We start from the raw sequence: 22,600 nt of genomic DNA on the forward strand, positions 1-22,600 counted from the left end.
CGTTGGGCTCACCATAATGGTCGTTGGTCATATTCTATACGCAAAGGTATTAACGTTGCAATGCCATTGGGCGAGGCATCAACGACACTTGCTCCTGTTCAGCGGGTCTGGTGGACTGGTCTAAATTCACGTATCACAAAAAATCAAAAATCTACAGTAAACACTGCGTGACAATCAGAACTTGCGCAAAGGCTCGGTGAGCCTCGAGGGAAGAGGAACCATCATCGGGTTAAATTCGTGCAAAAACTTTCCTCAGTTCGAGAATAAAGATTATGATGAATCCATCAAATACCAAACGTGACTTGTGTGAGACGTGTAAATATCATATCAAAATCATAATCTGCAGCTGGTAAAAGTAACCACACATTTCAAACTTCCCAGTGTAAAAGATATATGATATCTAACAAGAACAACCCTCTAACTAAACAAACTGGATTAGACGCAGTTCCCAGAATATTTACTCTCGTCATATTTTGTGGTTTTACTGCAAACACTTGCAAATGATTGTAATTAGAATGCTATGTAATAACATAATTAAGAGAATCTTTGCACAAATTGTGGTAACGGTACTACGTAAAATTAACTGGATAAATGAAAAAAGATTTCCCAAATGGGTCATTGGAGACTTTAGGCTACTTTTCAGAAATGAGTCTTCGGTCTACATTGTTCAAGTTTCACAATGAAAAGGATATTACAATGAGAGGATGTTAAATGTTTGGAGAAGGTAGAAACAAAGACTAAGAGAGTTTCCTACACGAGCAAAAATACTCTCCTGGGGGTTAATCATTTAAATTGTTTATTTCACCAAGTCAACATTTAGGCTGCCCGCCTCAATTCAACTTGAACAAGCCTGAAAATTGATCTTATCTGACCTTGAGCCTAGTCATGTCATCTCAAGCTCAGAGCGATCTCTTTTAATGCCCACATATTAACTACACATTCCTTGATGTCAATCATTAACAATTTAAGTGACTTTTTATTGATAACATTGTTGTTGGAAACGTCTTTAACGCTTGCAAGTTTGCGTCAGTGTGTTGCCATCAGAGCAGACTTGTACCCTACAAACTATCCCATTTCATTTTGCAGCCATTCTTGCAGTTGCCATATTGGCCAATTGGAAAGTTTGCTGTTATTTGGTGAGAAATCCCCCGCGTTATCACGATAAATCAATGTGCGCCCACTGGTCAGCTGGTCAGCAAATTTGAAGAATAGCGCGCTAAAGTGCGGTTGTAATTATATTCAGCAGCGCACTTTAGGTGCTCTGGTGCGACAATAAGCACAATTATGTGCACTCAGATGAACTTTGCATAAATTTAATCAATTGTGGACATAATTTTTATGTATTTTTACATGATTAATAGCAATTTTTTTAGCTGACAGGGGCTTGCTAAAGCATCAAAGCCAGTATCCGGCAGCCTGTGAGTGCGCAATTTACGTGTCAGCGTCCACCATTAGATCTTTTGCGAACGTGCACCCGAAATCTTGTCGAAAAAGCGCCAATAACTGCAGTCAGGTACGCGCGGTTAATTTTTATCCAGCGCGCAATTAGCAACCTTTGCAGTCTGGTTCAGTTATGGACTTGTAAGACCGTTAGTAAGCCTAGGCCAAAAAACGTCAACTGTCTCGGTTTATATTCTCGTTACCCTACTGCCTATCCCAAACAATGCATTCTGCAAATGAAGTAGGCTTGTTCTCAAATAGCTCTAAAACCCACTGCAATTTGTCTAGCCTAGATAAACCGACAGCAGGCCGATATGATACATAACCAAGCATATTTCTAAAAGAAAACGCGGGAAAACGAGCATCATTAAACGGTAATCCCCCAATAAGAAAATGTCATATCTTGGCTTAGTGCTTGAGAAAAATTTGGCATATGTCATATGTATAGAGAGGCCAGGCTTACCATACGTCCTGTTTTAGCCGGGACAGTCCCGGTTTTTAGGGCTTTGTCTCGGCGTCCCGGTCAGTCAATCAAAAGTCCCTTTTTGGCATTTAGTCAGTCAGCATTGCCCCACACTGCACAAATATTAGCATGCTGTGATTGGTCTGTTTAGCCAACTTGCTGAAGAGTAATGCTCGATGCGTGTTCTTGTTCCGTTCTTTTTCAATGTAAAAGTAATTGTTACGTCATTCTAGCGGGTAATTGGTCCAGTAGTGTGTTGATTGTTTGCGCATTCGCTAGTTCAGTAATAGTAGGCTAAAAGGAGGAGGTGATCTTTTTGTAGGAAGGTAATCAAAAGAACTTATTTCGTACCGGTACTTGTTTGCATTTCCTTCTGCAAAAACTATTAATTATCGGATAAGGCTCGGTGTTCTGAAGCGTCCCGATTTTGAGTCACATAAACATGGTATGCCTAGATTCCTAGAATGGGTAGTTAGTAAAAGTCTGAGTTCCGGATACCCCGGAGGTGGTGTTAAGCGTTGACATAAACGCGTTTTAACTGAACATTCCGGGGTTGTACTCAAATACCGGTGGAATACAGCATCAGCGAGTATTGAAAACTGAAAAACGAATTCTAAGACTCGCCAGGCTATTGTTTGTGCTTGTCACCATTAGCTGGCAAATAAAACGTTTTTTGTATTACGTCGTATTTACGAGAACTTTTACTGCAAAGTTTTCGTTATTACAAAGAGAATTCCAAACACAATAAACAAAGTCAGGCAAGTTTTTAACTACATCCGGGTTATGCACCTATAGAAATCATTGCACTCAGCGTAAGAACTTGTCAGGTCCCACAGAGCATCTGTAACTGTGGCACTGCAACCCTGGTGCCACCTTACGACACGATTTTAGTATTATTGCCATCTTACATGCTTTCTTTTTATAAACTCGCGAAGTTTGCTGAGCAGTCTTCAATTTTGAGGCTCAATCTGTGCTTATTCCAAGATGCTCAAAGAAATTAATTATACATATAACCAACGCAATGCAACGAGTCAAACCACCTCACGCAGCTGTACGCACCACAGGTGTGTGTTTGCATAAATAGTGACAGATAAGAGTATAAATAAATATGGCCGCTTAGCGTATGCTTCTAATTTCAAATTAAACGAGGTATGCTTATAGAAAAAGTTTAAGTGGTAACCTACTGTAAAGATGCTGACCGTCATTCATGTTTGTGTAAAAAAATAAGCGACCTTGAACTTCAGGTCAGGTGGTTCAGACCATGATTAAAATTCAGACAAAGTGATGTTTGTCTTAACTTTGTTTCAATCAAAAATGGCAAATTCAAACTCCCTACATCTTCATCTTCCTGATCAAATTCAGAGCTGGGCATCGGCTCTTTTAAAAAGAGTTTCTTCTTCTACTTGATCGTCAATGAAAAAAGTTTTCCCTTCTTTAATGAACGAACGTTCTCGTTAGCAATTAAAAAATATTCTCACTTCGGGGCATTTGCGAAAACCAGATCCAGTCAGATTCGTGAAATTTAGGAATTATTTTGTGGGTTTGCTGGTCATGCTAATGTTGAATGTTTCTGGCCCTCGGTACTTTGCCACTTTTTCCTGCTCGTTAATTGTTCGTGAGCATGTGTTTTGTTGCGCTACAACGGTTGGCATAGCAACTTTTGCTCCGCACAGAAAATAGCGAAAACTAAACAATACAAAAAATTATCTATAAACTTGTAAAGGACCTGCTACTATTATACAGTAAACACCAACAATGAATAATCTAATATTCTTCACTTGCAAATATCGGTTAATTAAGTTATAAAAATAACGGCAACGTGGATCAACTTAGAACATTATGATGACAACTTGGCTAATCTGTATGAGTCTCCAGTCTCATGAACCATTGTCTGTCTTAATCGGTCAATGAGGTTCAAAACGAAAGCAACTGCGTCGAACCGCCATCGCATGGTTCCGACGTCTTCAGTGTAGCGAGTGATTAATCTCAAAGTAATCATTTTTTATTTACTGCAAAAAATTTTCTTAAAGCGATCCCAAAAAAATTGTTCTAGTTCAACCATTTTGTGTGTTCGCAGCGTTGTTTGTACAAAGAGCGGATAAAACAGCCCTGGTTGCTACATTTCATGGCAGAAGCAAACAAGCTTCGCCGGCGCCGCGATATCTCCAAAATCCAGGTCAGCAAATGCTCAGATAGAATTACAAGGTTTTCTGACTCCCAGCACCGGAATATACGAGTCAGCAGTTTATGGTTCTAAATTCTTAAAAGCAGCTCAAATGTTCTTTTGTATGATTTAATTATCACAAATAATCGCAGATGAACCGCGGAATAGGAATGTCGACTTATAAAAGAATAAAGAGCGGTTTCAACTACGCGGCTACTGATTGTAAAATATCGATAATTACGTCATAAAAAGCAGTCGCTTCCAGTCATTTTTAAGCAAAAACTTCATGGATATGACGTAATAAATAGCGGTCTAATTACACGAAAAACCAAAAAACGGCAAACATACGTGACGTCATCAGTACGAGCGACAAGAAAGATTGTTAATAGGTTTTGTCGAGACGGATTGCATCATAATTGCGTCATTATGACGACATAAGTTCATTGGAAGGAGGGTGTGCAAATACGAGGTTATTGCACTTGGAGCCGAAGTTCGTTCATCACCTGGGTACTTGGGGGGCCATCGATGGCGGTGTGAAGGGGGTCGTGGAACACACGACTGGGGGCACTTTATTGGGGTAAAAAGGGTAATAGGGGACTTGCTGATACGGGTTTTGCCAGGGGGAAGTACCGAATTGTTGCGATTTAAACGTTCCGTTGCATGGCGCACTTGGTTCAAAACGGGGAGGAATTTGATGGGGAGTTCCCCCCACAAACATGCTGGTGTTAACAAATCGGGGAACCCCGGCTCTGTACCCCAAAACTAGGGATTGATTGTTTGGTTGCGTGACTGCATTGTTATGTAATAATTGAGGTCTGTTTTGATTGGTGCAAGTTAAAGGTTGATGATGTGATGTGATGCTTTTATTTACTTCATCACTACGTAAGTCTGATGACGCAAGGTCCGGTGATTCCCGGCATACGCCTGCGGAATTTGCGGGAAGGTGATATCCGAGTTGGAAAGGTGCGTATCGGGGTATAACTGGGGAATGGGTCCACTGCGGGGAATACCCGTGGTTATAAGGGGACTGCGATGGGGTTGATGACGTCATCCTGCGTTCCCTCTCGGCTTTCTCGGCAGCCAGCTTACTTTCCTCTTCAAGCTTCTTCTCAATCTGGATAAAAAAAGTCAAGTTGAGAAAGCGCTGATGCAATGTCGGGCACACCTTGACACCGACCTTCTCCTGGGCGCGCCTGGCTTCCTTCTCGTGGTACTCCGCGGCTCCGTGCCTGCGGTTGTTCATGTTCTTGTGCTGGTAGAAGACTAGGGAGATGCGGGATGGATTGAAGCGGTTTGGTCGGAGCAGAGATGTGGTCGCGTGAAGTTCCCGCTTCGCACATTCTATCAAGATCTGAAGAAGAAGCTCGCATCGGAATCAACAACGAAATTTTGTAACTCAAACGTTATTGTGACGTCATAGATGTACTTACCGATCCGTGACCTGGTGCTATGGCAACGCCCCCAATCCTGGGATCAGAGAAGCTATCCTCAGAGTCGGAGAACCTTTCGCGTTTCACAGGAGATGGAACGGGGGGTTGATGAGCCGGTAACGGGGGGTTGAGCATGGGAGCTGGGTGATGAGGGGGAGCTGGGTGATGAGGAGGAGCTGGGTGATGAGGAGGAGCTGGGTAATGAGGGGGAGCTGGGTGATGAGGAGGAGCTGGGTGATGAGGAGGAGCTGGGTGATGAGGAGGAGCTGGGTGATGAGGGGGAGCTGGGTGATGAGGAGGAGCTGGGTGATGAGGGGGAGCTGGGTGATGAGGGGGAGCTGGGTGATGAGGGGGAGCTGATGCGTACGATTTAAGTTGGACTGTATGAGGAGTAGCTGGGAAATTCTCGGGGGTTACTTCAGACTTGACCTCCATGAAGGTTTCATGGTGGGGGTGGGTCATAATCGTGTTCAACGTGGGTAATGGGGTGAGAGAGGAAACCTGGGGAATACCGGATTGAATGGGGTGGAGAGACGGGGAGGTGGTGGATAACCTTCTGCCAAATTGAAACGAAGGTATAGTGGGGCTCATAGCATTTATAGGTGTGGAAGGCGGGGTCAATCCCATCCCAGATGTAGGGCTGTTCTTCGGGGCATGATCAGGGCTGAAGAAACTGCCAATGGAGGGTAAATTTAGGTTGGGAGTTGGGGGGAGTGAAGGATCCTGGTCCACTGAGGAAACATGACGTCGGTAGGGCCATCTTGGGGGTGGGGAAGAGATCGGGTCACGGGTTGGATGAATTTCACTGGGGTTACCCCTAAATGGGGTTATGAAGCCAGGATGAAAGTATGGACCCCTGCACGTAAAACAATTGTTTAACTCATAAAATCCCTACTGCATCACATGAAAATCACTCTGCGATAATGTTTATACCCACCCCTCCTGGTGCCATTGATTGGACCCTTGTGTGGGATTCCCCTTCTCGATGTGGGTGAGATCTTCCATGGATTGGGATCGCTTCGGTTGTCGACCTCTCTTTCTCTTGGGGGGTGTCACAAATTCTGCACCCCCTTTCTTGCGCTGCTTCCTCTGCCGGCAGGTCCCCAGGGGCTTGTCACGGAGTCGAACTTGGCGTCGAAACCCGGACAAGATCTACAATGACCCCACGTTAACACAACACTGAACCCCACAGATGACATCACAAAGCAGTACCTCGATCGATCCGTTCTTAATTTTCTCCCCGATCCCGTGAAGTGACCCGTCCTCGTTGCTGGGGTCGAGTCGATAGAGGGGGAGCACGTGGAGTTGCTCGTCGGGCGGCTTCCGACCAATCACGCGATTCTCCGGCTTCGTCAGGGTCATCACCTTTGTTTGCAAATAAATCCACAATGAGCAGTCGGCCAACACAGCAATCTAGCTTCGTTATTGACCAGAAACCCCGAAAGTTGAGGGCCACTCACCACTGTGGTCCCATTGTCCATGTTATGTTGGTCCTTGTGGGCGTGGGCACAAAAATCCATGCAGCACGTGACACCAGAGAATGGGCGGCCTTCCCCCTCCTTGTTGTAACCGAGTCTACACTCAAGTCCTGACTTTTCATGCTCCGTCTGCAATGGCAAACAACTCAACTCTCAAAAAATTTAAACACTTCTCATAATAACGAGCAGAATATCATCAAATACTGGATAATTATGAGGCAACATCAGCACCATCCTTGCTTTAGAACAAGTGCTGCACTATGACGTAGTTCACTCTGACCTGGTTCCTGTGAGCCTCAGGTGCGGCTTGCTTGTAGAGTCCCCCCACGATTGTTGCCAGTCGCTCGAAGAAGTCACCGAGGAATGCTTCGGCCTCGTGGTCCTTTGTTCCGTTTAGTTTGAATTTGTTCGGGTTGATCGATCGAGCGAATTTGCATCCGTTGTAATACATTGACCACGAACAACCGAATGAAAACGAGGCACCGCCGGTGACGTCATCGTAACCCTGGCATGCGCATGTCCGCCTGTGACGGAGTCAGGTCAAGTCCCATAACATGACGTCGTATCAAACGAGTGGCTACAACTTACTCTTCGTTCGTTCCACATCGTCTCTCTGTCGCCACCCCGTGTTTCGGTATGAGCTCGGTGCATTTGTCGTAAGCGAAGTCCGCCACCGGCCTCGTGATTCCATCCCACAGCATTATGATCAAGACGACAAACGAGGTGGCACATTTGTGGCCTGGCCTCTGCCTGCAAACAACCAGCACCTTCTCCTCCGCACTCGATCTTCTCACGACCTGCAATGATGGAAATCTTTTGAAAAAACTGCGCAAGAGACGAAAGTGGGTCATTTTGACAAGTCACTCACCCACTTAGCTATGGGACATCCCCTCGCTGTCTTGCCCTCCCTGCCCGTGTACACCACCTAGTGATGATAATCACACTGGTTCATGTTTATTACTGCTACAGCAATTAAAATAAGTGCTCTGTCTATGGTTTGATTAACCCACCAACCTTCTCGATTCTGAGAGCCTCTCCGCAATACCCGGTGCGCTCCTCAAATAAACTCCTGATCCCGGATATGGATGAAGAAGTGCCGAGATGTGTGTAGTATGGAGCGTCCTCGTCAAATGAATCTGCTACTTGGAAAAATCATCACGTTCTCAAAATAAGAAACAAATATAATGCTTCTATGCATGTATGAAAAAAGAATGATGTCATGTGACCTACCTATTGGGCAATTGCAGCGTGGGAAGATGGTCTTCTTCACGATCGATCCATTGGCAGCTTTCGTTTGCTGAACCTGACCCCTCAGTTCATCCGAGGTCAGTTGTGTGCCACCTTGTGGAGGCAGTGTGCGTTGGAGTGTGTCTAAGGGGGAGGCCTGGTATGGGGTTAATGGGGGCGTTTCGAGGGTGAAGGGGACTTCTCTATTCTGTGGTGTAGGAACAGCGGCAAGACTCGACGACAGGTCATTCAAATTGACCGTGGATGAAGCCACATCAGTGGCAGACTCGGAAGGTTTATCTGTTCTGCTCTGATGTGCTCCCATACTTGTGTTATAGGATGTCTGTGGATTACCAGATGGTCGGAGTTTGATGACCTCTGATGAACCGATGCCCTGACAGCTGTACCGCCGCAACAAAACCTTCCGACGATGGATAGTTTCATCTGCTTCTTCATCACTGAGATTTCTTGGAACTGATGAGTCGTAAGACAATGTGCGAAGTTTGAGATTCCTTGAAACGTTGATTGTTGCATCACAATGAGGTAGTTGAGTTGAAGATTCTCCAATGGAGGAATTGGAAGCGGCCTTGATGGGTGGCATGTCCACGATGAAGAAAGATTCTAGAACAAACAGAATGAGCTGAGCTGACAATCCGGTATAAAATCTTTTCTTACGCAAGAAATCAGCCCTGATATAAAGGTCATTGCAATACCACCTGCACAGAACAGAGCCTACTCACCAGCAGATGATTTGGTCTCACTGCTCGATGTTTCACGTTCCAGTTGTGGATCCTGCCCGTGTTTATTCCCCACCAAGGCCGCATGCAAGTTTTTTGGAGGCGCGCTCAATATATTTGCCAACGATGAGCTGTTTCCCGACGATTCTGTCGCGCATTGTTGCGACATAGTCTCACTTATGACAGAACCAAGTTCAGTCGAGTCATACCCACTTTCTGCTGGCGATATGGTTGAGTGAACATCATTTGGAGATGAAAGCTTCAATTTTGCCGGAGCAACAGCGCAATCTTGAGGTAGGCTCGTTGCAACTGCAACGCCACTAGAGGTGTGGGAGGGCCCAAATAGGACAGAGTTCATCGTATCCGTGAATGTCCTCCGTGCACTCATCGAGTATTTGTCCCCCGTCCTCGGTTGTTTGTTGTCTGGGTGCGGGAACCTGGCAGCAGTGTGGGGATGCCCCTTATCACCTGGAATTGGGGGCACGTTGGGTTCATTGGGGGTTGGGGCAGATAGAGGAGGGTTACTGCTGCCAGGATTGGCTAAAAAATGATTTGCAGAGTTATTTGACAAAATTGGTCTGGGTTGGTACGAGTTTGGCACAGAATGGGTAACATGGGGTTGTGTGGGGCTGGGCCTTGAATCTCCATGCCAGGGCCGATATGGGGCCTCACCCCTATTCTGCATTTCCCCAACAGGGTGTGTACCTGCTGGTGTCTGTTGTAGTGGGGACACATTCACTGAAGGACTGCCGCTGGGCACCGGTGCGTGTGCAGCCGGGGACCCCGTCGCCAGCATTGGGCTGCGCAAACCCCCACCAGAGGAGCTGGCATATGGAGTACGCGCCCCAGGACCCATGGGTGACGCTTGCAAGATGGGGCTCTGACTACTGGGGTCACTGGACTTGGCAGAGAGGTGGCGAGGGGTCATGGAGAAACCTTCGGCTGAAGTGTTGCTGCTTGCTCGACGACCAGCTAACATGGAAGGCTGCCCCCTAGACATTGTTGAGTTATCAGCGGGGCTGTGCTGACCCAGACCCCCATATCCTTGTGGGTAATTCCCATTGCTTGGTTGGAATTCAACTTGACCACCGGGAGCAGCCTGGTTTAGCTGCTGGGCACTCTCCAAGTTTTGCCCTGGGTTTGCCTGGTAATTATTATACTGGTAATTTTGACCATAGGAAGCACCATGGTATGGTGGGCAACCATGTCTTGGTGGCATCTGGTTGCCAGGATATTGGTGAACTGGTTGGCCATAGGAACCAAAGTTTGGATGATTGGGTCTGGCGCTATTAAACTGGAATCTAGCAGGACTAGACTGCTGGTGTGATGGGTAAGATGGCTGATCTGGTGTCAACTGGTTGGGATAAACCTGGTTAAGCTGGTGTTGACCATCCTTTGGCTGCTGGTACACTGCTGGGGTCATACCAGGCTTGGCAATGTACGTCCCATTCTGCCCTGGATAAGCTCCACCCTGGTACATGGTCGCTTGCGGATTGTTCAATGGGTTGGGGGCCTGGTACGGGGCTGGTTGTTCCTTGCTTGCTACCCTCTCTTTCACCGGTTCTTGGTCACCTGACTCAAATGATGGTCGAGGGCGATTGGTTGCAGCACCAGCATAACTTGGATGGTTGGAATGTGGGTGGTTGCGGCTCTTCAGTGGGCTTCGTTCCCCATCGAACGAAGTGTGGGAGTTGAACCTGGTCAAGTTGCTCAGAAGTTGGTCAGGGACGCTCACTTCTTGGGAGTTGCTGGGCTGGTAAGTTGGAGTTAGATTGGGGGCGTTTTGGGGGTAGTTGGACCCAGACAGCACACCATTAGAGGGGATTTTATTGGTGGGGTTCCACTGGATGTTGTGATGGGAGCTTCTTCTCTGCACAGGGCTTGTCAGTTCACCCTGGTTGGGGTGAAGCAATGAGCTGTTTGACGTGGGTTGGCTGATGTTGCTCTCTATGGCCTGCAGGGCCTGGTTGATGAACTCACAGTCTTCGGTTGACCTGGCTGACCTCTGTACCGGCTCCTTCTGATTGATATGGAAACCAGAATTCCCTCCTGTCAGAGCACAACGTTAATTAAAATCTACAATTTGTCGCCTTGCACATCTTGCTTCAAACGAAGCTGTTAAAATAATTTCCTGCTCACCTGGTTGGATGTGGGGTCTGTTTAAGTCCCCGAACTCTGGGAAATTAGGGTGGAGGGTTGGATGGATGAGCCCCTGAATATTGGAAAAACACATTTATGACAAAACAAAGTCATTTATTTCAACATGTCACAGATTTCAGGTGAAACTTATTCATCAAAAGTTGACACCTCCAATAGAAGAAATAATTAGAAGGTTATTTCAAACAACCTCGGATGATATTGTTCGGTTAGGTCATAGTAACACACTTCATGTCGAGCTAAATGCTCTCTTGGCAACCAACTTGACGCCAGCAATTAGAAGTGGGGAAATCCCACATTGCAAAAAATTCCCACGGTTACGAACAACCACAATGAAAGCGATAATTCAGGATTTTGAGTTTTAAATTTCAATCCTTAATTTAAATCAACCAATAAGAATTGACAATGCTTTATTGAAAAAGACATGGGGAATACCCACAAAAGTAAGTGTTTCCATTTAAATTTAGTTAAATGTTCGCTCACCGGTGGTAAATCGATGCTTGATTGGTCACTTCTGCTTCTTTTCACATCAACCGGAATAAAATCTTGGGTTTCCTAAAACAAAAATAATAGACATCTCATAAGCAGATGTGAGTGTGAATCTCACCACAGACAATGGCAGGCGGTGTTCAGATATTTCACATCTTCACTAAACATTCTCATTTCAACAATCTATCACAACCAAGAACAACATCACAGTCATCAGCGTTCATGCATGACATCAATGCGTTGTAAGACAATGGTTTCCTGACATCATAAAGGAAGGTGTGTGAGGTGACAAACAAGCGTCTTATAAATTATTGGGAGGGGCCCAGGTTAACAAGATCAAACAACAGCTAAATAACGCTCGAAATCTCGAATGTTTTTTTCACGACATCAGCGCGAGCGGAAATCAATGGAGAGATCGAGGAGGAAGATAAAAAAGAGAAGGAACTTGAGAGGAGAAGGAAAGAGAATAACTAAATGCTCCAACATTCAACATCGACTGAAGTCGTCTCAATTATTTGCGCCTTTCATAACACAAGGAAGCGCGAAGTTGGCGACTTCGCGAAACGTCTTTCTTGCGTCAAAATAACTCGGTTAACAAAGCGCGGTTGAGAGGTGTAGGGTTGAAAGAAGTTGATCTCTCTCTTAACCCTCGTTCTACCTGTTCATGGCGACACATCGATGACCAACTACGCTGTGTGGTGGAAACATATTGCAAAAGCTGGGCCACCTACGTCGACGAGATGCTTTCGTTCTAATCGATAAATCGCGATTTCGCGTCCTTCGTCAAACACCCGGCTCAAACGATGACGTAAGTCACGTGTGTAATCCCGTTAATGACGTCATATAAAAGAGAAAGCGGTCGACCACGTGATGAAGTGAATGAAGACATGTCCAACCTTGCCAGAATAAGCGCGCGGGGCAAACAGCGCGATGGTTCTTGCAGAGTTGAGTATCGAGCTCTTGAACCAGATTTTAAATCAATAAATTGTCTTAATATAACGCGGCCTGGCTCCAGCTTGGACTAACCAAGGCCACAGATGAGCGTCTGCAACAACAAGTGACGATTATTTGCGCATAATCGACCGCAATTTGCCACATTACACTGCGAAGTGAATTAAAGGCCGATACTGGATGAGCCATCCCAGCAAGTACGGTCTTAAACCCCAGCAGTCGCCATCACAGCAATTATGACCTAACCGTCATGACCCACCTTACAAAACGTGCACTGCTCAATATGTGGTGGTCTCAAGATATTGACACAGAAGGAGCAGCAATTTTTCAAGTCTTAGCATTCCAAGCGCAATGTAGAGTTACAGGTGGTGAATGTTTAATATTGCCAAACACCAGGTCAAAATCACAGCAAGTTACCAACTCGAGTTCTTCCATATTTTGTGACAACTCCGAAATATTTTCACCTCAAAATCCATGAAATTGGATTCACAATAAACAGTGAAGTTATACAACCAGCTATTAAGTGAACTCAAATCATTGTAAGTGACATTCTACGCCACCTCGTCAAAAACTGGTTGATTGTCAAGCTTGCTGACAAATGGTTCCACGAACACATAATTAACAAAATTCTAACTCGAGTTAACGATAAAACACAACCCAACTAACTTCGCATCCTACGCAACTTCTTCGTAAACAAAATCACATGATCACAGTCAGCTGATTGAGAGAGGAGAAAAGATTAAGTGCTCGATCGAAGAAAATTGAAGAGACCGCTTCAATAAAACATCGACAACAAAACATCTAATTATGACACTTGCACATTGATGCTGCAAATTTCGAGACAATTTCCAAATCACAAAACATGAATCACCAAACTTATTGCACACCCGTAATTGCAAATGACAATGATTTTGCTGCATCATGCATTGCACAGTGCAACGATGGTTTATTCTTAATCGGTGGAGTTTGGCTGCTCTGGTTACATAAGATATGAGCTTTTATAAGATTGCCACAGCGTAATGTGAAGCCACCTTCACTCCGGTACAGTTCAGGGCATAATTTTAATCTAATGTAAGATGGCGAACACAAAACAAAACTCACCAACAATGAAAACCCCCAAAACATGTTTCATTCATTAAAATGTTAAAATAAACAAAAATCTCTTTCATTCTAGGAACAATAATGAAAAGTCAAACCTTCCAAATCATTTTGATGACATAACTGGTTTAATGACATCATGATAAAACAATCAACTTCAAATCATCATATTTCAAACTTAACGAGGTGAAGGGCAACTCGCTATAAATTCAGATTTGTGTCGTCGATGTAAACAAAGTCACATGACCATGATCAGCTGATCCAGAAAAGAGAAAGATCAAGTTTGAACAATGCTCGGAAATTTAATTCCATTTTTCTCGGATTACATCACAATGACCTTTGGAATTACTTGGAAAGTATTGACATCATGTAACATTTACCCAGCACCTCACATGATTGTGAGAATCACCCCAAGTACCGACCATACACCACCATAATGATGATGTCACAATTAAACATTAGTTAACAGATGCTTCTACGAAATATTTTGTATATTTCTACAAATTAAATTATGTTGATGCAACGTTGTCAGTCAACACAGAGTCCAGTTTTATAGAAATAAAATATTCACAATATTGATGCTATGCCTTCAGTTCAATGCCGTAATGGTAATTGACTAGCATGGGCTATTTAACAATAAAACGCAACACAAATTTACACAAACACAGAACCAGAAATACGCTATATATGAAGCTAGATGACATAGACACAACATTACCTTTGTACGAGTTAATCTCAAAAAATAAATCTTCTAAGTGCAATGTGGAAAAAAAACAACTTCAACAAAATGAGTTGGATAAAACTAAATTATAAATTTATAAAATCTGCAAAATGAGCAAAAAAAGTTAAAAACGTCCCTCGCTCAATCTCTCATCGCGGTAGACTATAATCATGCGTCTGCAGCATAAACAACTCTGTGAGTGGCAGATAGTGCGGCTGTGTGGATTTCCACCAACAGACCAGCATCCGTCCGCACACACTTCCGCACGGTAACACCGCACACACATGCGCGTCAATGCGCAGTGTGCGTTAGAGCTCTGTTTCGTAGTAACTACGTGACAAAGAGCTGTGTTAGTGATAGCGCGGCTTCATAGAACCCTATTTCTCTGCATTAATTCCTGCGTCAGATGTAAGTTGACCAATTTCAAGAAAATTCAACGATCTAAAACTGAAACCAAGAAACTGCATTAGCTGGCACCCACCCCTCACGCCCTAAGCTGAAATTTATGCTTTCGCTGGACCCTAATGCATGCAAGCCCTAGTTCAAATGTCGGCGGCGTTATGAAGTCATAATTCTACTTTGTTCCGTCCTTACCAGCTAAAAGCCTCAGGGGCACAAACAAGCATCGGTTGACAGCGCAGCAGCCTCCCCACACTGAGCCACGAGCAACGACGCTGACTCGATCACCTCCGCCCAGAATAATAAAGAGAATAGGAGGAGGAGAAAAGCGATTGTGACGAAATAGAATGTGAGTGAGACAAAGTGGCGATGGTTGTAAACGAGGATGGGGTCGTCCTTCAGCTTCAAACGTAAACACGCGCGCGGTCGTCCTGGGTTTTACGAACTTGACACCGAAATCGCGAATACGATGATAGTTACGAGTCGGCAAACTTGCAACTTTCGCGCTTTCGTGAAGAACAAAGCGACATGGATGCGGGGATTTACCCAAGTCGATGCCTGAATTCCATCGTTTGGGGCAGGAAATCCAGCCACAGATGCCGTGACGATTTTATTGAAGAAAAATGCAAAGCACGGGTCAGAAATAATACAACGGATTCAGATGAAAATTTTCAGTTTTCCATCGTGAGCATCGGGTCGTTGTTGGCCACGATCGTGATATAACGTTTGTGAGATTCGACAAAAATCACCAACTACTGCAGCTCGATAACTCACTAAATCGTGTCAGAGATATTGCCAAAACCTGCTTTAAACATTATCTGTTGGTGGACTAATTGCGCCACTTTGTGGACAATATAACCATACATAATATTCGCTAGAGGGCAGCAGATAGCCACTACAAATACAATCATAAAATTTGCAGTTTTCTGCAGAGAAACACGTCAAATATACAAAACCTGGGCAAGTTTAAACACAATTTCATGAATTCTTTTCATCAGAAACACGGAGATCATCAAAATTAGAAAAATTTACATTTTCGATTTCAAGGTCAAAGTCATTGGACAGGTCACGGTCAAATACTTGCGCGGGTACTACACAGCAGACATGGAGGTTCACTGCATTCATGATCCAACCCCTTGTCCTAGCCTTGACCCAATTCGCTTCAGCAATCTCTAATCTGCCTACCACGTGAGCGAACAATGCCATAAAAACTATGACGTCATAACAGTTACAATTAGCGGAGATCCCACAACATTATCGTCGAAAGTTGCTGTGGTTGAAACAGAAATCTACACAAACTATGCTGAAAATAACAGTCTAACTTCATCATTCTAACACCTTATGACGTCATAACTCGGTATTTCCCGCCTGATTTGAGTTATAAAAGCGAAGTGGTCCGATTGGTTTACACAAATCACGTGATTTAGATCAAGAGATTTGATTGGTAAATAAACACTGAATAAAGAGGGCAACCATTTCAACGACCTTCCATGAAAGCTGAGACGGCTTGAGATGGGAGATACCGCGGTTATATTGTGCTACGTCACATGCATTATGCACATCTATTACGTCAGAACCAACCTTCCGCTTTTCTTGTTTGTGAAGTCCTTCGGTGGGAGGGACGTAAGGGGAAGTCCCGGGCTGCAAAGACAAAAATTAGGAAGTTAGAAAAAGTGTTGGTTCAACATTTTTCAAACATAAAATTTAGTTTTATTGATTTTGTTGCCGCAAAAATAAACAAGAAATAAACCCGAATATAACTAAAATGTTGGAACGCGATTCGCGATGATATTCTGTGACGAAATAATGATGAAAGGAATTAATTGAAGTGTACTCTCCCCTCATTCGGCCTACATGTTTAAGGTGATTATGACGTCACTTTTCCAACAAAAGAATGAATGTTCTGAATGAAGAATGAATTGGAATGGGCAAGGGCTTCCCAGCAAGTTTATTTGAGCGGACATTTACTTTTTCATTTCAACGTAAACTCTGTCACAATGCATGGTGTGACGTCAAGCACCTGCTGGCCTTGTTATGGTTTGATTCCGAAATATCGAGTTAGTGACGTCATTCACGAAATCAGAGCTTAAACGTGACTGTGGTGAAAATTTTTAAAATTAGAAAAATTTGAAACAATGGAAAAATCTTCGACCAATATCCCCCGCCCACGCACGAGAAAATCTTTCTGCGAAAAATTCGCCAAAAAAATGAGTTCCATGAACTTTGGTGAATGCGCGTGATGTGAATGAAGACGCCAATCACGACAAAGATTATTGACATTTGTCGATCAAGACACAAATTATCGGAATCAAATTGTTTATGGCAAAGTAGGTCGTCACACAATAATCACCCTTTCATCTGACACTTCTGCTGGTTGAAAGCCGAAGAAATGGCCTCAAACAGTTAAATTGTGGATACAATGCGCATAGCATGGCCGCTTGTTCTATGAAGATAGTATTGGCGGTTTATTGCAGAAAAACAAGCGCACAATAAGAATGAAAGTGCGCCAATACATTGCTTGTTGGACAATATTGTCGTAATTTGTCAAACACGTTTCCTTTATAAAGGCGAATCGGGATATAAGCGTCGCGATGTTTGTCGCTTTCTAAATTTAGACGAGATTTAATAAAAAAGCGCTGGACAAAGCGCAGGAAACGAAGTTTACATAATCAGATGATTTATTGACATTCAATTACATAAGTAAAAACTAATTATAAGGAATTCTTTATAAAAACCGAGCTACACGGAGTTGAGTGCTGGAGTACTATTTACACAAAATAAATATTGTTCGTTATACTGGCGTACTTTTCAATTAAACAACAGTTGGAGTGTTTGTCTAACATCTCCCTCCTATCATCTCTGTTTCTTTATTATCTTGGTGGGATATTTGGATGAAACAACATGCCAAGCCGCCAAATCATTATTGAGCCCATTGAGACTTTTCACAATTTGACATCCTGTGTTATTTCAAATGCGATCCATATCTTTGTTGGAAGAATTTCAACCAATCTCGCTTCATTGTGACCAGTTTGGCAAACTTTTCCTAATCCTACCACTCCAGCAACACTGAGATTATTAAAGGAAGACAAGCTTGATGTATTTTGACAGATGAAGCTGTTTGCTGAAAACTTTAACTCTTGTTTGTATTATAGACATCAAATTACATAACCACTAAAGTAGATCTAGTGATTATAGATGGAAGGCTCGTGGGCTACCCAGCATTTTGCCTCGTTTAAATCGAAAATTGCATGTTGAGATGGAGCACAACCATATCCTGGCTAATAAGCGCCCTGCACATTTATTACAACTTTCTATCAAACTAAATTGAAAGTTTCTTTCGTCCATCAGTTGCTAATATTAGACAAATTCACTTTGTTAACTTGTTCTTAATAATTTTAATGTTGTGCCGAAATTATCAATTTGTTTTTCAAGTTTTGCTGATGCAGCAAAAAGAGGCGTGTCGTTGTTATTCCTGGTGGAGGTGGAGAAGACGATGCAACACACTGGGCTCGTACAAGTGTTATTGATAGCATGACAGGACGGAAGAGTGGGGGCTGTGGGAAAGCAACCACTCCACAAACACTACTAATAATGTCAATAGGTTCAAAAGTACTTGCGTTTGCCTTTCAACAGCACGAACCGTATGTTTCCTACTTTGAATGTCCCACATAAACCCACAACTAATAATAAACTTCTATTCATTCTGAGACTAAGTTCAGTGAAAAGAAAATTATTTCGCTATTGTGACGTCATATTCATGGAAACTCATACTTGTGTGACATCACTAACAAGCAGATTTTATGATTATGTGGTCACAGCTTCATTCTAAAAAATAACCAACACTAGCCATTATGATGTCACAATAAACAAACAAAGCAGCAGCACTTGGGAATAAACTAAGACGGAGAATAAGGACAGTTTTTAGGTCAACAAATATCGATTACAATTTCAATCAATAAATCAACTATATATAACAGGAATGAATACTCGATTGCAAAGTACTCATGCAATGGTCATAATTAGTTGTACATATGAGACCTGACCCCTTTGTCGAATTTAATTTTACATTGTCTCCCCACCTCATACTTATGGACAGATTTGTTTACAACGTTTAAACATTTGTTCATGTAGATTTGTTTGTTTTTTATGAATCAACTCGACCTCAGGCAGGAGATAGAACATTTGATAAATAAATTGTTTGAAAAATGGAAAATTCCCATAAAACCATAAGAAAAGCAAACAATGGATTGACATGGAGAAAATTTATCAAGTCCTTATTTGCTTGGCAGATGGGAAAATAGAATAACAAGAGCAACAATGGCCAAGTCAAATCATGGCTCAATGGACTAACTAGGCCACAGGGAGAAAGACCTACATAGGCAGATTTGCTTGTTCTTTCCAAATAGGCCAATTGCTCATTAACAATGTGAATTGGTGGTAGTTGCTGAGGTTATCTGCTACAATAATGATGCATCAGGCAGCCACAATGGGCTCTATCTTATCACTTTCACCTTTTTCTTCAACACCTCACACTTCCTGTGGATGCAGATTTGTTTTCCTTTTGCTCGGTTGATGCAGTTCATACAGGACCCGCAATTCTCCTTCCGCTGGCAAGGAGCACATTGCCCACAAGCTCGTCGCTTCTTCCTCGACACAGGCTGGACACAAATTGAAAAATTAAGATGAAAAATGTTGCCGGACCCTCCTTTGTACTACTGCTGCAGCATAAATATAACGACTATTCACGATCAAGCTTGACACAAACGACATCATATAAACACTCACATGGCCATCTCGGGAGTCGCTCTCGGACATATTCGCATTGCTCAGTGGGGTGGGCACAGGCAGTGACTTCCCATCTGCAAATATAAATACAAGTGAATAATCGATCTTCGACATGATGCAATGATGATGTCATCATTTACCTGTTGCTCCTCCCAGCATAGATTGAGGAAAATGGGGCCTCAGGGAATCTGAAGACGGAGAAAACCCATGCAGTGGGGCAGTGGGGTTCATTGAATGTAAACCACCAAACCTGAAATGCCAAAAAAACATTAAAAGCAAAACTTCACTCTGAATCGATGAATAATTAAACGAATGAGTCAGAATGAAATTGGAAATATTTCTCAAATCATTGTTTATGAAATCAAGCAGAGCGAAATATTAACATTTTATGATGTTTTTGGCGTCTCTCGCTTTCAATTATTAATGACAGAAATCATTTAAGAAAGGTGAAGCATCTGACATAGACCACACACAAGAGCTTAATAGCTTTGAACGTAAACATTCGAGCAAACGTCAGACAATACACTAGAGCAGGGTTGTCCAAACTTTTTTCACTGAGAGCCATGTGCTAAAAAGTTAATCGGTGTCCGGGCCACTATGTGTAAAGGTCACTGCCTGCATCGCACTAAATCTTAAAGAACATGAACAAAGGCATTGGCGGCAAAATTCATTTTCTAGTTGAAAATGTTAAATAGTAAGCCGAGAAAAATATCACCCAAAGCAATAAAAAGTCACACAACTGTATAATTAATTAATCTATTTAATCTAATGATTTCATTGCAAAATGGGCGGATAAAGGATGGCAATATTTCAACGTTCGTCGTGGGAGCAGCAATGCACAGACATCATATAAAAGCTTGTCAGTCATTCTGGTTCTCATGATATTTTGATTTTGAATTATACAACAAGGAAGTTTTTGGTTTATAAATGTGCATCTATGTACGTTTCATTGGTTTTGCCATGTTTAATGTAACACATTACAGCACTTAACAGTTAACTGCAGTGTACCGGCACTACAGGGTCTCGTTACAGGTTGGACCATCAAAAATTACAGCATTGTTAAGTTCTTGTGATACAAAATTCTTACATTGTTACGCGATATCTGCTCAATAATGTACCGTAACGTATGTCATCTTGCAATTAACGAATGCAAGTTAATAATTACCACTAAAGGCTTCGAAAAAATAATTTACACCTGAATAGTTTGAAGTTGAACAGTTTTGTGTAAACCACATTGAAATAAAGTTTGTTTGACTTAAACTTTCAACGTTTATTTCGTATTTTTTTTATCTTGGGTACGAAGTTAAGTACGAGCTCAATGATAGGCGCGGGCCAATAATAAACAGGTTCCGGCCGTAGTTTGGACACCCCTGCACTAGAGCATGTTTATAAGATGTCAATTAAAGGTTTCATTTTATCCGATTCAAAACACCAGACAACATTTTCTCACCTCGGCGTGACAGATGATGTCGATGGCAGCAAATAGCGCTCCTGTCCAGGGTGAAAGGGCACCGATAATGAACTTCCATAACCTGGGTAGGGGGTTGGGGAAGGAAAGAGTGGGTGTTGGGGTGTGGGTTGAGGGGATGCATAGTTTAACAATCCTGGGGCTGAACGTGGGGTTAAGTGCAGTGGCGGGTGACTGGGTGGGGGGTAAGAATGGGGGTTCAACCCCACTGACCTATACAAGGATGGGGCAACTTCGTTGATGTCCTTGAAAGAATGACTGGATGGGGCAGAAGATGGATTTTCGTTAGAATACGAGCATGGGTAAACAGTGGGATTTTCATATGAGGGTATGTTATATGGGGGTGGGTATTGTGGGTTTGGTGTGGGTACATTTACATTATTTAAGTGGGATGTAGGGGGAAAACCCACTGGGGCTGGTTTAATTGCCCCTTTAACGTCATTTCCAGCATTAAGTTCGTTGTCTTTCATCACTGAAGCATTTCTGGGGGTGTGGGGCTCGCTTTTTGACTCCTCCTGCCAGAAGATTGGGGGTTCCGTTGAAATGTGGGGATCCGGGTGATGATATCGGCTTCTGGTGTGTCCGATGTGCAAAATATTAGCTTCATGGCCAACTACATCAGGCCACGTGGTTTAGTGCAAATTTAAAAAACTAAAAACAGGCAAAGGATCTGGAAAATGAAGTTTATGATGAGCGCAATCTGACAACACACTCTGGTCCTATTCATAAAAGCGATGTTGGACTTAACAATGAAAATCAACCAACAATTTCACAACATGCACTGAATCATCGATCTGTGACCGGTACTGGACTCATTCTTTGCCAAGGCCTGGTAAAATCATCAAATTAAGACTTCTATCACCTCTGCTCAATGAGATCTAATGACTCGTTTCAATTAAGTCGCCTTCAAGCAGCAGGGACTCGCCAATTAATGAAAACGATTAATGCGCGGGCAAGTTCTCACGTTTCACACGTCACAATGCACCAACCCTCAGTCCCGGTACTTACAAAGAGCTTGTTTGTTTATTTTATCTAACTGACAAGTTGATTCGCGATCCCAGAGCAATCGAACGAGGAAAGTGCATTCACGCACAACCCGCCAAACACGTGGTTGGCGGCGACCTAGCGACAATTTTGTTCGTGGCTGTTGCGGTATTATGACAACCAACACAGTGATAAAGTCTTTCAAACTTAACTATCTAACCAGCTGACAACACTTCAACGACACAATATGTATGTTTCGTCATAATCGTTAGATTCATGTGTTCAAAATGGCGGCTTTGCTGCAAGACTTTCATTTTGACGTCGAAGCAAACTTTACACGTTTTGAAATCATTTCTTTCGTCATAATTCTATTGATGACGTCTCACACTTGCAAGTTCATGACCACTCGCCCAAAACTTCCCGAAACAAAAGAATATCGACGTCACAATAATAAAAGAACTTTCGTCCATGCCAGCTATTCGTCCATGATAAGCATTCAATCACTACCCACCATAGACTCGCTCTACTTTGGCCTGAGGCGCTGCAGCTTCTTTTGTGAGCAAATAATTGACCTACTATCAAATTAACGTCACAATGGGGGCAGAAATA

At 43.1% G+C, this 22,600-nt stretch overlaps 1 protein-coding gene across 2 annotated transcripts; it reads right to left on the reverse strand.

Annotated features, from left to right (window-relative positions):
- Window positions 1-4,182: 4,182 nt before the first annotated feature.
- Window positions 4,183-21,694, reverse strand: LOC143470149 (uncharacterized). 2 transcript variants are annotated; one of them, XM_076968083.1, is made up of 19 exons: window positions 20,990-21,694; window positions 19,680-19,789; window positions 19,540-19,613; window positions 19,266-19,412; window positions 16,336-16,395; window positions 11,580-11,651; window positions 11,079-11,151; window positions 8,943-10,988; window positions 8,206-8,823; window positions 7,990-8,114; window positions 7,844-7,900; window positions 7,564-7,772; window positions 7,256-7,499; window positions 6,958-7,104; window positions 6,710-6,862; window positions 6,435-6,649; window positions 5,498-6,353; window positions 5,245-5,418; window positions 4,183-5,181 (listed from the first exon to the last, which is right to left on the reverse strand). In XM_076968083.1, exons 1-19 carry the CDS (start codon window positions 21,475-21,477, stop codon window positions 4,567-4,569), a joined length of 6,483 nt encoding a protein of 2,160 aa, XP_076824198.1. In that variant the 5' UTR covers window positions 21,478-21,694; the 3' UTR covers window positions 4,183-4,566. The 2 variants fall into 2 exon arrangements, with proteins under 2 accessions (XP_076824198.1, XP_076824197.1); XM_076968082.1 differs by having other exon boundaries at window positions 7,990-8,117.
- Window positions 21,695-22,600: the final 906 nt, after the last annotated feature.

The sequence above is a fragment of the Clavelina lepadiformis genome, chromosome 9 (assembly GCF_947623445.1).
Source record: "Clavelina lepadiformis chromosome 9, kaClaLepa1.1, whole genome shotgun sequence".
Lineage (NCBI taxonomy): Eukaryota > Metazoa > Chordata > Ascidiacea > Aplousobranchia > Clavelinidae > Clavelina > Clavelina lepadiformis.